At 40.4% G+C, this 15,779-nt stretch overlaps 1 protein-coding gene across 13 annotated transcripts in view; it reads right to left on the reverse strand.

Moving 5' to 3' along the window:
- PALM2AKAP2 (PALM2 and AKAP2 fusion) overlaps positions 1 to 15,779 on the reverse strand; it is a 499,300-nt gene that overhangs the window by 132,581 nt on the left and 350,940 nt on the right. For all 13 annotated transcript variants that reach the window (XM_028493676.2, XM_028493675.2, XM_055087035.1 and 10 more), the window contains one exon: positions 14,093 to 14,178. In XM_028493676.2, the coding sequence (XP_028349477.1) occupies positions 14,093 to 14,178 (86 nt within the window). The remainder of the gene's footprint in view (positions 1 to 14,092; positions 14,179 to 15,779) is intronic.

Below are 15,779 nucleotides of genomic sequence, written 5' to 3' on the forward strand. Positions count from 1 at the left end.
GGCATGTGGGATCCTCCCAGGCCGGGGCGCGAACCCGGTTCCCCTGCATCGGCAGGCGGACGCGCAACCACTGCGCCACCAGGGAAGCCCTGAAACAGACTTTTGAAGTACATTGGGTAAAGTAGTTCCTGAACTTTAGGTTAAAAAATTGCACTTTTGAAACACTAAACAAACTAGATTGTCCCATAAGACGATTTCCAAGAAGAATTTAGTGTTTCATATGCAAGGACCACATTGACCCTTAAATTTCTAACATTTATCATGGGTGAGTTCAACTGGCCTTTCTTTTTTTTCTGCTATTATCTGTGGCATTCTTCTCCCTTTAACTCCTTCATTACAAAAATAGCTCTTTTCAGATATGTCACTTACACAAAGAATGTGTGGCTTGAAAGTTATTGATTGGGAAAGCAGACTCTTAACGCCTTTTCTTTGCTGTGGATCTGAACTCCAAGGAAATGGCTGGTTGGGAAGTTAACGGGCCCAGCATCACCTGAGAAAAGGACAAGCATGTGTGGATGACAGGCAAGAGGTGGTCCGGTGTCATGGGTAGGAGGATGTGCTCTGGGGGCCAAACCCTCATTCCTCCACTGATTCTGGGTGGGACCTTTCACAGGTGACTTTACCTCCCTGTGTCTCAGTTTCAGTTTCCTAGCCTTTAAAATGGAGACAATTACGTAGTATCTATATCATGGGTTTGTGGTGTGCACTGCTTGAGTTAATGCTTACAGAGACCAAAGAACCCACCATTTAGATTCTCAGTAGATGGTAGCTATTTGTTATTATTCATCTATGCTGGTCTGCTGCTCTGTAACTGCCCTGGGGCCAGTCCAAAGAGCCAGATCAGTCCAAAGAGCTTAGAAGGGTTCTTGACTAATGCCTTCTCCTGGAGGATTACAGCTATTTAGCTATTTTCCTATCATTAATTTTTTTTTATTGAAGTAGAGTTGATTTACAATGATTCAGGTATATAACAAAGTGATTCCGTCATATGTGTGTGTGTATATATATATATATATATATATATATATAATTTTTTTAAGAGTCTTTTAAGAGTCTTTTCCATTATAGGCTATTATGAGGGCTTCCCTGGTGGCTCAGTGGTTAAGAATCCGCCTGCCAATGCAGGGGACACGGGTTCGAGCCCTGGTCCGGGAAGATCCCACATGCCGCAGAGCAGCTAAGCCCGTGCGCCACAACTACTGAGCCTGCACTCTTGAGGCCGCGAGCCACAACTACTGAAGCCCACGCGCCTAGAGCCCGTGCTCCTCAATGAGAAGACACCGCAATGAGAAGCCCAAGCACTGCAACGAAGAGTAGCCCCTGCTCGCCGCAACTAGAGAAAAGCCCGAGTGCAGCAACAAAGACCCAACGCAGCCAAAAATAAAATAAATAAAAATTTTAAAAAGGTATTGAATATAGCTCCCTGTGCAATACGGTAGGTCCTTGTTGTTTATCTATTTTATATACAGTAGTGTGTATCTGTTAATCTCAGATTCCCACTTTATCCCTCCCCCCTTTCCACTTTGGTAACCATAAGTTTGTTTTCTGTGTCTGTGAATTTATTTCTGTTTTGTAAATAAGTTCATTTGTATTATTTTTTTAGGTTCCACATATAAGCAATATCATATGTCTTTGTCAGTCCTGTCATTAAAGTTTAATTAAAATAACTTCCCATTTATTAAAGAAATACTCATTGTATGGAAAGCAATAAACTGTGGGCTGTGGAATATTACAGACCTAGGACTGATTCCTGTCTCCACTCTTACAGATTTTGTGACCTTGGGAAAATCACCTTTTCAGGGCATGGAGCTCTTCAAATAAACAAAACAAGGGTCCCTCTTTCACCGTGCAGTTGTGAGTGTTAAGTGAAATAACATAGTGTCTGACCCTTAGTGAATGCTGGGAAAAAGAAAGGGAGTGAATGGGGAGGGAAGGAATGAGGAAGGAAGTAAGAAAGGAAGGGAAGGAGGAAGGAAAAAGAGAAGAAGAGAGGGAAGAAGAGAAAAAACAAGGGTGAGAAAGAAGAAAATAGGAAGGGTGAGTCAAAGACTATTATAGGATAAGAAAGTTTGATAAAATCCATATGGAGGAAAAAGGTTTATTTTAATAAACTGTCAAATACTATGAAAAATGCTTAGAAACAGGATGCATATTTTTATTTGAAAAAGAAAAATATTCTTTGCCTCTTTTGCAATCCCTTTTCTCTTAAGAGGGATTTTCCTATGTCACTCATGGGATAAACTTGGAAATTTTTTTCATATTTGGGTTTTCTTCATATTTTCTTTGTAGGAACCAACATATATAAAACACATTAAGAATAATAAAAATAATAATTCTTACTGGATGAATGTTTGTCTATTTCTCAACATAAGCTTTTCATTTTCAAAATTTCCAAAGGATTTATTGCCATAAATTTGAAAAATCACCCTCAGAATTTGAACGTGTTTAAATATAGTACACCACATGTAAGAACATGCAACATAACACTCAATAAGTTTTTTTTTTTAACCTAAAAGTTAAGAAATGCTGCATAACATAAATACACATATCTTAGGAAAAACTGAAAGAAGAAACTGCCCCAAGCGCAGGCATGGTGGGTATAGTGGTCTCCTAATAAATACTGCAGGCCATCCGTAGGCTGCATTTCTCCAGATTCAAAGAAAGGTCTATTTATTCACTGTCGGCCCAGCTTCCCTTATTTATTGAAGAGCCAGTCTGTTTTTATCATATTCATGAATCACTGCAGTCGAATGATAATGAAATGTAATCAGAATGTTGATAGGATGTAAACCCAAGGGCAAGCCTGAAAAACAACCAAATCTCTGGGATGAAAATCTAATCTTATCCCACCAGTTAAACTCCAGTTTTGCATTTCAAGAACAAATGCAAACAGAACTACATAAAAGCTCTCTTATTGATCAGGGGCTGTGAGACCTACTTTATCTGTTCGCGTAAGAGCATCACCATTTTGTTCTACCAGGGGAAGCAGTACGACATAGTTAAGGACAAGGGCTGAAAAAAAAAGACCAAGGGCTGCCTGGTTAGATCTGGGCTCTGAGACTCTGCTGTGTGTTCTTGGACAAGTTACTTTGTGTCTCTGTACCTTTTCTTCCTCTGTAAGTTGGAGATACTCATGGTACCCATCTCATACGGTTGTGTAAGAATTAAATAATACCCTAATCAAGTGGGCAATGCCTGACACATGGAAAGTTCTCAATAAATGTTAGCTATTATTCTCATTCATTTTTCTAAACTGAAATTCACTAGAAAATTCATCATATTAGGATCAAAACTCACAGTCTCTGAGCATATGGAGAATATGATGACTGATCCATTACCTTACCTTCTAGCCCAGATCCCTTTGGAGAGGGAGTGGCGATTGTGGCTACCGGTACCTTTTTCTTTTTAGGAATATACATGATAATGTTGAGCTAAAATAAATGTCACATTTCCACTGTCTCATTTCTGAGGAAGAAGCAATTGTTGCAACAGTAATGAGCTCAAGTGACGTCAAAACAGTCCAACTCCTGGTGTGTAAATCTCTCAGCACTTTGAAGCCTGTTCTCCTAGCCAGTGGAGCAGTCACCTTGCCTGACCACGTATTCTCCTCTTATATACAACTTACATGTGTGTCAGATTTTCTCTGTTAACTACTAGTTTTCACTGCTACAGAAAAAAGCAAGGAGGAAGGTCACTGAGGATGGGTAGAAGAAAGACACAGAAAAGGAAGGCATTGATAATTTATGAAGGGGAGTGCTAGATGCTCACTTAAACTATCTTAAGTGCTTGTATAATGAAGCAAGATCTTTCTGCCGATGAATCCAACAGATACTTCTGGAGGATTATGCTAAAGATTTATGAGACCTCTGTGATACTGGACTTGTTTCAGGACAAAGCCTTTTGGAAACAGCCACGTGAATAATTGGTTTTTCAGGAAAAACTTGTGACCATTCCAAACCCTCCCAAGATATTAAGGATAATTTATTCATAAATAAACTAGATAGGCAAACTCTCACCTAATGGGAACCAGTTGGCAACCTTTCAAGAGCACCAAAGACCGATGGTTCCCACCGGTGGGTTCTGCGTTTGGATTGCTTGCCTTAGTATTTTTTTTTTTTTTTTTTTTTTTTTTTTTTTGTAGTATGCGGGCCTCACTCTGCTGTGGCCTCTCCCGTTGTGGAGCACAGGCTCCGGATGCACCGGCTCAGCGGCCATGGCTCACGGGCCCAGCCACTCCACGGCATGTGGGATCTTCCCGGACCGGGGCACGAATCCGTGTCCCCGGCATCCGCAGGCGGATTCTCAACCGCTGCGCCACCAGGGAAGCCCTGCTTGCCTTAGTTTTATGAGAAGTCAGACTTTGGTAACTACAAATACACCCTGCTTCAAAGCTAATTAGATTGGGCAGATCATTCATAAGAAGACAGGCTTATCTGCAAATAGGGCTCTGACATACAGGACAGAGATTATTCTAGAGCTTTGTCATCATTAGCCGCTCCCACCCCTGGAATGCTAGAAATATGCATTGGAGGAAATGCACCGATGTACTCAGGAAATATTTGTGAATGTGTCAGAACTTTTGCTGGGAATATGTAGGCCAGTGTCATCTATTTCAGGAGGTGACCACCCAGAGCGAGGGGAATTTTACTAAGCCATAGACTAGGTAAAAGCACAAGAATATTTCATCAACATTTTAAAACTTGGGATGATGAAGCTCTCTGCAGGAAGTGAAATCACTGATTGATAGCCCAGCTAAAAATGAAAACCCTAGAATAGGCTTCAGAAAAATTATAACATGCCCAGATTGAGGAAAAGTCGTGTTTTTTGTTTTGTTTTAAGTCAAGAGAAACAAACAAACCGGGGGCAGAATTTCCCATGGTTTCACCTCATAGAGAAACCAGTGAGGTACATATCTTGGCATGGGTCTGGTTTGGAAGGCTTTACTTCTAGGAAAAAAAAAAAAAAAAAGTATCAGGAGAGATCCATTGATAGGTTATTAGTTTACTGTATAAACTGAACCTGTATATCTGTCTGATTTAAAGTTTAATATAATGAACGTAATATATGGTCATCCAGAAATGAATAAAGTCATAATAATGAAAGAAATACAAAACCACAAATAATCTCAGACCACAGCAATCAAATGCATTAAGCTGTTTCCTTTACCTCCTTTGCAATACCCCTCCCTGCCTAGGACTGCCAGACTTAGCAAATTAAAATATAGGATGGCCAGTTAAATTTAAATTTTGGTAACAAATAAACAATTTCTTAGTATGTCCCATGCAATATTTGGCACACACTGATACTAAAAAATTACTTGTTGCTTATCTAAAATTCAAATCTAACTCTGTTGGGCTTCCCTGGTGGCGCAGTGGTTGAGAATCCGCCTGCCGATGCAGGGGATACGGGTTCGTGCCCCGGTCCGGGAAGATCCCACGTGCCGCGGAGCGGCTGGGCCCGTGAGCCATGGCCACTGAGCCTGCGCGTCCGGAGCCTGTGCTCCGCAACGGGAGAGGCCCGCGTACCACACACACACACACACACACACAAATCTGTGTTTTATCTGGCAAAACTACTTTTGCCCCATCCTAGGAGCTACTCTGCTTTAGGTGATAGTAAAATTAATTTGCATTCATCAACCCCTACGTAGAGCGGTTATAAAGTGTCTTTTCACCTGAGTTCCAACACTCACTCTGAGATCTTGGATAATTCATTTCACTTTGCTGAGCCCCAGTCACCACACCTGTAAAATGGGGTGAATAAGAGTTCCTCCTTTGCAGGGCCATTTCGAGGACTATATGAAACGGTACATGTAAGGGCCGAGCACAGTACCCAGCTCATAGCAAATGCTCAGTCAATATTAGCTATTATTGTCAGCAGGAGGACATGATGAATAAATAAAACAGCAGAGAAGAAGGTACCTGAGATCTTTCATTTGCCAGAATATTCCTTATCTATACATATATAATGAGAGTTATCAATTGTGACTTCATTTATTTGACCTTCACTTTATTTGACACATAGGGAGAAACACACAGGACTAACGATAACCAATACTGATGCACCATATTATAGTGTACAACAGGGCCTTTCACATCTGATTCCTTGTAATAATGCAAAATTGCATATTAAAAAAAAAATCAAGACAGTGATTCTCCAAGAGAGGGTATGCTGAACATTTAGCCATTAGTTAGTCCTGGAATGCCTCCTACCCCCCACTGCCATCCCCCTTTGAGATCCACCACTCTAAATAGTTTCAAGGACTAAAAAAGTCTGCCATAAAAGAGTTCCTTTGGCAAGGAAGCAAATTTAGAACAATCTTTATGTATGTACCCAATGCAGAAAGGACTTCTGGCCCCAAATGTGTCTTTTTGTCCAGAGCCCCTGCACAAACAATGCTCTGTGTCGTCATCAGCAAACACAAAGGACAACTGGTCAGTACTGCTGGCAACAGCAGGTCCTCAGCAGAACGGCTTTTTAAAGGCAGCTCGCAAAGAAAGCTGTAACCTGCGGCCTCTATTCACCACCGGAAGAGTCCAAATGCTCTTCCCCTTTTGTAACAGAGAACATCTGCCATTCCAGGAGAACAAACCCCTCCCAGCAGTAAGTTTTACATACAGAGGCAACATCCTCTTTTTATGTGGCTCTCTCATGTCCTTGGTTAGGAAACGTGTCCCTTTCAAACGGTTTTACAGCCAGAACCCCCAACTTGCCTAACTGGTACCCATCCTGCTTCTTGCCTAAGCACAACTGAAAAACGTTGTATATGTGGTTAAATTAATTAAACACGGAGGTCATTAGACAGAGGTGGCTCTACTGCCATGGAGACCCCCAACAGCAAACCAAAATTCAAGCTGTTATTGCCTCAAGTTTACAAAATCAAAACACTAAGGAGAAACAATACAAACGGCCAGCGAGGCTTTAAATTACAGTCAATTGATTACTTTCCTTTCATTGCTTCCACCTTTTCTCTATAAAAGTCTCTCCCCAGCTCCTGTGGGCGGAGCGCTGCTAACCACTTCCGGTTTGGTGCTGCCTAATTTGAATGAGTGTTTGTTCAAATACACACTCTTAAAATTCTTACTATGGCTCAGTTTATCTTTTAACAATGTAAATAAGTATAAGACTTCTTTCTGAGAAAAAAAATCCAAGGTGTGTACTAGAATGTTCTGTGCTCCTTTTTGCAAATACTTAGTTTTTAGTCTCTGTATATAAAACAAGAGGGTAAGGTAAAGACAGCATTTGGGACTTAGTTGGTATATTTGATTAAGATGGCAGCCAAACCACATTATTTCAGCCCAAGAGATATTTCTTTTAACATGGATCTTTGTACTTTTAACACGGATTGATGTAGTTTTGTACAGTCATTAAATAAACACAATTCAAGAAAACAATGCAGATCCAAACAGGTGCAGTTGGTGGCTCCAGCTGAATAAAGGCAAGACACTTCCAGGATGTCAGCACTGGGCAGTTTACTACTCAGAAGAAAGGACGCTCTGTGACCAGCAAATTCCTTTAAGATCTAGCATGTAGCAGCTTCCTAGGAACTTTATTTTGGAAATCTAAAGTTCTTAAATGCATGTAAAATGACTGCCTTTCTAGCTTGCCCCGTCCAGAGGTTATTAAAATGCTAGGTTGAGGTTTAGCCATCTTACTTGCTTTTTACTCTGAATAGGATATATTTAAAATCCCCTTGAGAAGACAGCCAGATATTACATATAAACTGTGACGCTGAAGTGGTTGCCAGGAGCTGAAGGCAGGAGGGGAATGGAGAGTTAGTATTTCATGGGGACAGAGTTACATTTTGGGATAATGAAAAAGTCCTGGAGATGGATGGTGGTAATGGCTGCAGAACAATACAAACGACATAATGCTACTTAAAAATGGTTAAAAGTGTGATTTTTTGTTATGTATATTTTACCACAATAAAAAACATAACACTGATAGGTTAATAACAATGATAAAAACAAAAAAGCTGAGATGTGAGGGGAAAATAATCAGACAGAAAAGAGAGAGAGAAAGAAAAGAAAGGGAAAGAAATGGAAAGAAAAGAGATTGATGAGACACTCCTACCCCCTCCCAGGGCAGTGGTGGGGGGATGGCAGTGATCCTAAAGGGGAAAAGTGAACTGAGCCCCCTTCCCCCATCATCAAGAAGAGAGTCCCTCACTCAGAAAACATTGACTACACATCTGCAATAAGAGAATAACAGAATGTACCCTGTACCCTCCTGCACATAAAGGAAACCAAGCCATTGAAAAATTAACTGCATTCAAATGGCCAATAAGCAGATGAAAAGATACTCAGTCAGCATCACTAGCCACAGGGAAACGCACCTCTAAAGCACAATGATATGCCACTTGACACCCACTAGGATGGTTACAATCAAAACCCAGACAATAACAAGCATTGATAAGATGTGGAAAAATCAGAACCCTCATCCACTGCTGGTGGGAGTGTAACATGGTGCAGCTACTTTGGAAAACAATCTGACAGTTCTTCAAACAGTTAAACACAGATTTACCACATGACCCAGCAATTCCACTCCGAGGTTCATATCCACGACAAAAGAAAACATGCGTCCACACAGAGACTTGTGCATGAATATTCGTAACAGAATTATTCAGAATAGCCAAAACGGGGAAACAACCTAAGAGTCCATCAACTTGTGAATGGACTAGAAAACAAAGCAAAACTCTGGTATATCCATGAAATGAAATACCACTCAGCATTAAAAGAAATGAAATACTAATAGAGGCTACAACACGGATAAATCTCAAAAACACCACGCTAAGCAAAAGAAGCCAGACACAAAAGACCACACGTTGTATGATTCCATTTACATTAAATGTCCGTAACAGGCAAACCTATAGAGACAGAAAGTAGTGCTTGGGATTGGGGGTGAAGTGGAGACAAACTAATAGGACATAATAGGGATCTTACTGGAGTGATGAAAATGTTATTAAACTGGATTATGGTGATGGTTGGTAAATTTACTAGAAATTATTGTACACTTAAATGTGTGAACTTTATGTTATGTAAATTATGTACCTCAATTATGTTTAGAAAAAAAAGGAATGGTGAAAAAAAGAACTGTGATTTAGAGGTACTAACAAGTGAAAAACAAAACATGGAGGAAAGTAGCATAAGAATAGATAAACAGATATATGTATATGTATAGCTATAGCTGATTCACTTTGTTTCAGGGTGATGTAGGGGATGGATTCTCTTGCTGTGATGCAAACACGTAAAATAAAGATTCTATGACAGAGAAAAAAAAAGAATAGATAAACAACAGGATCTACTCTACAGCACAGGGAACTAAACTCAGTATCTTGTAATAACCTATAATGGAAGAGAATCTGAAAAAGAACATATAGATACCCGAATCACTTTGCTGCACATGTGAAACTAACACAACACTGTAAATCAACTACATTTCAAAAAGAAGAAAGAAAAAAGCAAAGAAAGCATAAAGAGAGGCACAAGAGACAGACCCTCCTCCGGTGACAACACAGGGAGTAGGTTTGAGGAAAGGCCAGTGGTCCCCCTTAACTGCAGTCTAGACAGACACTGTCTTCATTTCTTCCTTCATATATTTGTTCATGAAACAACAATTGACAATTGCACGTGACAGGCTACACACTCGGTCAGGAGCTGGGATGCAAGTCCTCACAGAGACGACATTCCCGCAGGGGAGACCGGATCTCATGCAAGGACGCTGATGGTTATTTACGTGCCTGGATCTGCAGGAGAAGCACTAGGGCCTTTGAGAGCACGTGACAATACTGGTCAGAAATGCCTAACATTTGAGCCAAAGACTTGAATATAAATAGGGGTTAGTTGGGATGGGAGAGAGAGGGAGGAAGAGGAAGGAAGCCTTGAATAAAAGCCATGGGGTTTTAAAAGACATAGCACCTGCCTAAGACAATCTCTGTCTAGACTGCAGTTAAGGGGGATCACTGGCCTTTCCTCAAACCTACTCACACCCTGTGTTCTCACGTGAGGGTCTGTCTCTTGTGCTTCTCTCTTATGCTACTTTCTTTTCTTTTTTTAAAAAAATATATTTATTTATGGCTGCGTTGGGTCTTCATTGCTTTTCGGCGAGCAGGGGCTACTCTTTGTTGCGGTGCGCGGGCTTCTCATCACGGTGGCTTCTCTTGTTGCGGAGCACGGGCTCTAGTCGCGCGGGCTTCGGTAGCTGTGGCTCGCGGGCTCTAGAACACAGGCTCAGTAGTTGTGGCGCACGGGCTTAGTTGCTCCGCGGCATGTGGGATCTTCCCGGACTAGGGATTGAACCCGTGTCCCCCTCATTGTCAGACGGATTCTTAACCACTGCGCCACCAGGGAAGCCCTGGCTTGCCCTTTTTAAAAGATCATTCTGGTTACAAGTAGGCTGGGTGCAGAGGGCAAAAATAGGTCCAGAGACAGACATGATGGAAGATGGGGCTAGAAATGCAATTGCAGTTCTGAGCCTTAGTTGGTGTGCAAACGAAACGGAACCAAAGGGTTTTGAACAGGGAGTCCCCAAGTCCTTTCTCAGACCAGCTGGATAACCAGAGAGCCAAGGGCAGTGGTAGGGCTCCTGTGGCCACACCCCTTACTGCTTTAGTGGTATGCTAGACACATTTTCCCAAACTGACCCCAAAAATCACCAGCACTTGTTAAAAATGCTAATTCTCAAACCCAGATCTTCTGGGTCTGAATTTTGAAAGGAGAACCCTGGGAAGCTATATATTTTTTTAAATACTGCTGCAGATGATTCTCATGGTCAGGCAAGTTTTAGAAAATATTGATTCATACTTAAAAAACAATCAATATCTAGGGCTTCCCTGGTGGCGCAGTGGTTGCGCGTCCGCCTGCCGATGCAGGGGAACCGCGTTCGCGCCCCGGTCCGGGAGGATCCCACATGCCGCGGAGCGGCTGGGCCCGTGAGCCATGGCCGCTGAGCCTGCGCGTCCGGAGCCTGTGCTCCGCGACGGGAGAGGCCACAACAGAGGGAGGCCCACATACCACAAAAAAAAAAAAAACAATCAATATCTAGACAAGCAGCAAAACAGATTAAAATATAATATAGAAGCTATCCCCAAATATGACTACCCTTTCTTCTAGTGGATCGTGATTCAGGCTGAAAAAGGTTAATGGTTCTTTCAAAACAAGAAAAGGTAAAAACAACTTGTAAAGGCTGAGCATAGTATAATAAGAAAATAGTGATGAATGTGTGTAATATTGGCTTTCAGCCTCTATGGTATTGGCACTGTAGGTATAATTCTTGGGTAGATCCGAGCATATTGGTTTCCTAGGGCTACTATAACAAATTACCACAAACTCGGTGGCTTACAACAACAAAAACTTATTCTCTCACAATTCTAGAGGCCAGAAATCCAAAATCAAGGTACTGGCAGGGCACTGCTTCCTCTGAAGTCTCTAGGGAAGAATACTTCCTTGCCTCTTCCAGCTTCGGATGCTCTTTGGCTTGGGCTATATGGAACTCCAACCTCTGCCTCTGTCTCTTCTTGTGGCCTTCATCTCTGTGTTACCTCTTCTTCTGTCTCTTATCAGGACATGTGTCATTGGACTTACGTCCTACCTGGTTAATCCAGGATGATCTCACCTCAAGATTCTTAATTACATCTGCAAAGACCTCTTTTCCAAATAAGGTCATAGTCACAGGTACCAGGGTTTAGGACTTGGACATATGGTTTTGCGGGGAAGGAAAGGATTCACAGTTCAACCTACTACATAGTGATTTTAAATTGTTGAGCAGGCCTACATGATACTCCTACCTGTATCAGTGTATTTAGAGGGTGTTTTTTAACATAAAGGCTCTTAGTTCAACATTCCTCAGAATGACAGAAGTTCGTTTATAAATGAATTCATTCATCTGAGTCATGTATATTTTTAGAAGCATGACTCTATCATTTCAAAATAAGACATGGTATTAAAAAGCTACATATAGTAGACAAAACCATATTCAGACAACTGACATCACAAAAAAATGCGCCTTTTTCAGAAAGGAAATTTCTAAGCACGAAGAAAGGTACATCTATCTCAAGAAGAGTAATAGGGAGGAAACCAAAGTATTTTAGTGGTTTCTGCTGATATTCCCCTTAGGAAATGTCAATGAATCAAGTTTTATTGCAATTAATGTTTTAACAAAATATTTTGCTTTCCCAGGGCAAAAAACAGGAGTAGCTGATATTACAGGGATATATGAAGTAGCTATTAGAAACAGGAATAGCTGTAGAGGCATGAATATATGATGAGGAATCTGTAGTTAATTTATGAACATCAGGCACTTATAGACACAGAAAAAAATAATACTTTAAGATAGACACAGGGCAGGATGGATACATAAAGCAGTGTGGGGTGGGAAACAGCATGGTACCAAAGGAAAAAAATTGATAATTGCTGCATAATTGGGAAACCTAACAGAAAAGGTCTAAACAGAAGCGTTTCCCTAAATTACATCCACCTAGAGGTTTCCAAAATCATTTATTGAGAAGAGACTGGCATTAATAGAGTAACTTAATAATATTTGTAGGAATTTACTGGAGTAGTAAATATATTTGTATTTTGCTTAACTTTTTAAAGCATATGGTGTTCTTTCTTCTGAGGGGGTTCAGTTCTTATGAACTAAAAATCCTCTGTTCTTATAAAACATTCCCAGGTATTCAATAAAAGGAGACAGAAAGAGAGGTTGAGAATGACATCGAAATTGAAGAGACCCAAATAAAACTTTAGTCAAGAACCTTGTGCCAAAGAGGAGCACACTGATTAAATAGTAACCTTATAAAATGGGACTTAAGCAAAACTTGTTTGTATCAGAATACACCATTTGCTTTTATATAACAAACTCTGCAGGTACACTAGCAACACATCTCAGAAACTAATTCTTAAAATGATGACATTGCAAAACAGCACATCAAAATCCATCAAATTCATCCACCCCTCTCTATCCAACATGGCCAAAGAGTTCTCAAACTTTGCAAACTTGGCACGAATAGCCAGCAAAACACCAATACATCACGGCAATATATATCATTGTCTTGCAAATTCTGCTAACATAATTACAAGCACACTTGCAGCACGGGATAATTATTATTTAGATTAGTTGACTCTTTTAACCAATCAAGCTGCTTTCCCATCTTATAATACATTTCACTGTGGTACGTTTCTTTGCTTCCTCTAACATCTTTAATACAGATAACACAAGTTCAGCCATCATATTACAAAGGAAAGCTTGAGTAAATTCATCCTGTATATTCTTTTGTACAACCTCTAATAAAAAACCCAGGAGTGAAATCTCTCTAGTGATATCTCAATATAAAAAAGGACATTACTTTTTGTTTTTCCAAGAAAACTTCATAAGTGGCATTTATTTAAATTCTAATCATTCAAGCAAAAATGTTAGAAAGCCCTCCCACCCCCAGCCTTTGTTAAGTGAAACATAAACAGAATTCCAAGAGAGGAGGACCATTCCTTTGTGTCTATTCCAGTAATATAAGGGAAGTAGTTATGTCTGATATATTTTGTTACAGATTCCTTAATCTAGGCAATGATTACTAATTCATGCATTTAATTTGAACAGTGATAATTAGGTTGATTTCCAAATGACTCATTTTGTAAACCTTTGGCCATTAGCATTCCAGGCAGAGTGGGGCCATGTGCTGCCTTCCTGCTGACATCAGTGGAAATCTTGAGTCAAGATCAAAGCTACTTTACGCCTCTCTGACCTTTCTTCACAATGCACAGTGGGGCCTGGGTTTCTCAGCTCAGAATGTTCATATTTGCTTCACTGTCCCCACAGGGTTACCACTTACAGACAATCTACATGTAGATATTCACTGAAGATCCTGTAACCGGTCCATTGGAAATCACAAGTCTTGGATTCTAGTTTTCAGGTGGCTTCCTAATCCGTATCCAAATTTCAGCAAATCTTATTCTGGTTGGCTCACTGAGGCTTCAGTGAATAGAGAGAGAACCCCAGTGGGGTGAGGGGCAGTGCTCATTTTGCCCCCAGAAATCTGCCATACATTCACTTTCCTCTAGAGATGCACTTTGAGACTCACACTAGAGAAAGGATGCCTTACCTTGACAGTCATGTCTGCGCTGGATGTGTCCGTGGCTTTCGAGGTTATCTCATCTCCTGTTAGCAGCACACTCTCCCACCCAACTCCTGAAAAACAAAAATCAAAATGGTGCCATTTGAGCCAAGTGCATTCAGCTGGTGTAGAGAGATACTTCACTGTTTCGCAGCTTCCAAGCCCGTGTGACTTGAAAGGAAACCAATGATTATCCATAGTTTAACTGCCTGGCAGTTACCAGGAGAGCTTCCTTTCAGAAGTGTGGTCAGTCAGCACCTCTTGTTTTTATCTAATCTCCAAGTTTGGAGTCATTATCTAAATCCTGTATTTTATAAATAGTGCTATTCCTAGTCCAGAGTGGAGAAGAGGTTAAAATGAACTCCTCCAGAATCCAGGCCTCATAGTGAGGTCTTATTTGGAGCTTAAAGTGACCCCCATAACACAGAAATCTGCACATCTGAATCTAATTCAACATCCAATAGAAATGACCCCAGATTATTCACTGTCCTAGATTCTACACAGCTGCTGGAAATAACTGAGAGTTTACACTCACTTTTAAAATCTATATATATTTCTCCCCAAGTCTTAATACATGTTAGCTCCTTTTTGCTTAAGCTGTCAGACAGGCTCCAAGTGTGGACATCTGGCAAGATACAAGGTTTTGCTCTCTCCAGCCTCAACAAAAGAGATCGGGGGCTGGTGTTTGGAAATACCCATGATCACAATACAGTAAAACTACACTAATTTAGATGCAATTATGTGTGTGAATGGAGGTGGAATGGTCTATAATAGTGAAAAGTTTGAAGTAATGACAAGTATATTTTTAAAAAACAATATTGCAAGTAAAGTCATCTTCTTAAAAGCTAAGAAGGTAATACTTAGCAGAGTTTCTCAGGGTCCACTTTAATAAGCAGATACAAATTTTACAATTGGTATAATAACTGCCTACTGGGATATGAGTGCTCATAGCTTAAAGTATTGAAAAGATTGTTTCCTTAAACAGACTAAAGTTGTGTAATATTAATTTACATTATTGATTTTCTTGAATAATTTTCTCTAAGGGTAACTTGAGGGCAAAATTCATGCCAGATCTGTGTGTATCACCCAAATTCCAAATTTCAACTGTCTAGCATTACGTTAAATGAGGACTGGCACATATTCCTGTTTGCCACGTAGTAAATATTTTAGGCTCTGAGTTCAGACCACTTCTGTTGCAGCTTCTCAAGCTGCCATTATAGAGGAAAGCAGCCAAGATAACATAAAAACAAATGGACATAGCTGGGTTCCAATAAAACTTTATTTACAAAAACAGGTGCTGGGCTGTTTTGGCTCATGAGACATGCTTTACCAGCCTCTGTGCTAAATCAAGAAACCAGAGATGTGTCCAGGAAAGACTGTGATACTTCAGCATTTTTCTAAGGATCAACTGGACAAATCAGGTGGTGAAACTATAACAATTGTTTGCAATTACATGACACTTTAAATAAACTAATATGAGATTAATTAAATGTTAATACATTAGCACTGGTTGCATTGCCTTGTTTTATATTCTGCATCCTTGAGAGCCTCATTTCACAGGAAATATGCACAGTGGATTACTCAAGATCCATGGGCTATAATTTATTGCAAAGTACAAATAACTGTCTCTCACTGGGTTGTAAAAATTGGGTCAGAGAAGTTTGATGACTTGCCC

Source organism: Physeter macrocephalus, chromosome 9 (assembly GCF_002837175.3).
Source record: "Physeter macrocephalus isolate SW-GA chromosome 9, ASM283717v5, whole genome shotgun sequence".
Taxonomy (NCBI): Eukaryota; Metazoa; Chordata; class Mammalia; order Artiodactyla; family Physeteridae; genus Physeter; species Physeter macrocephalus.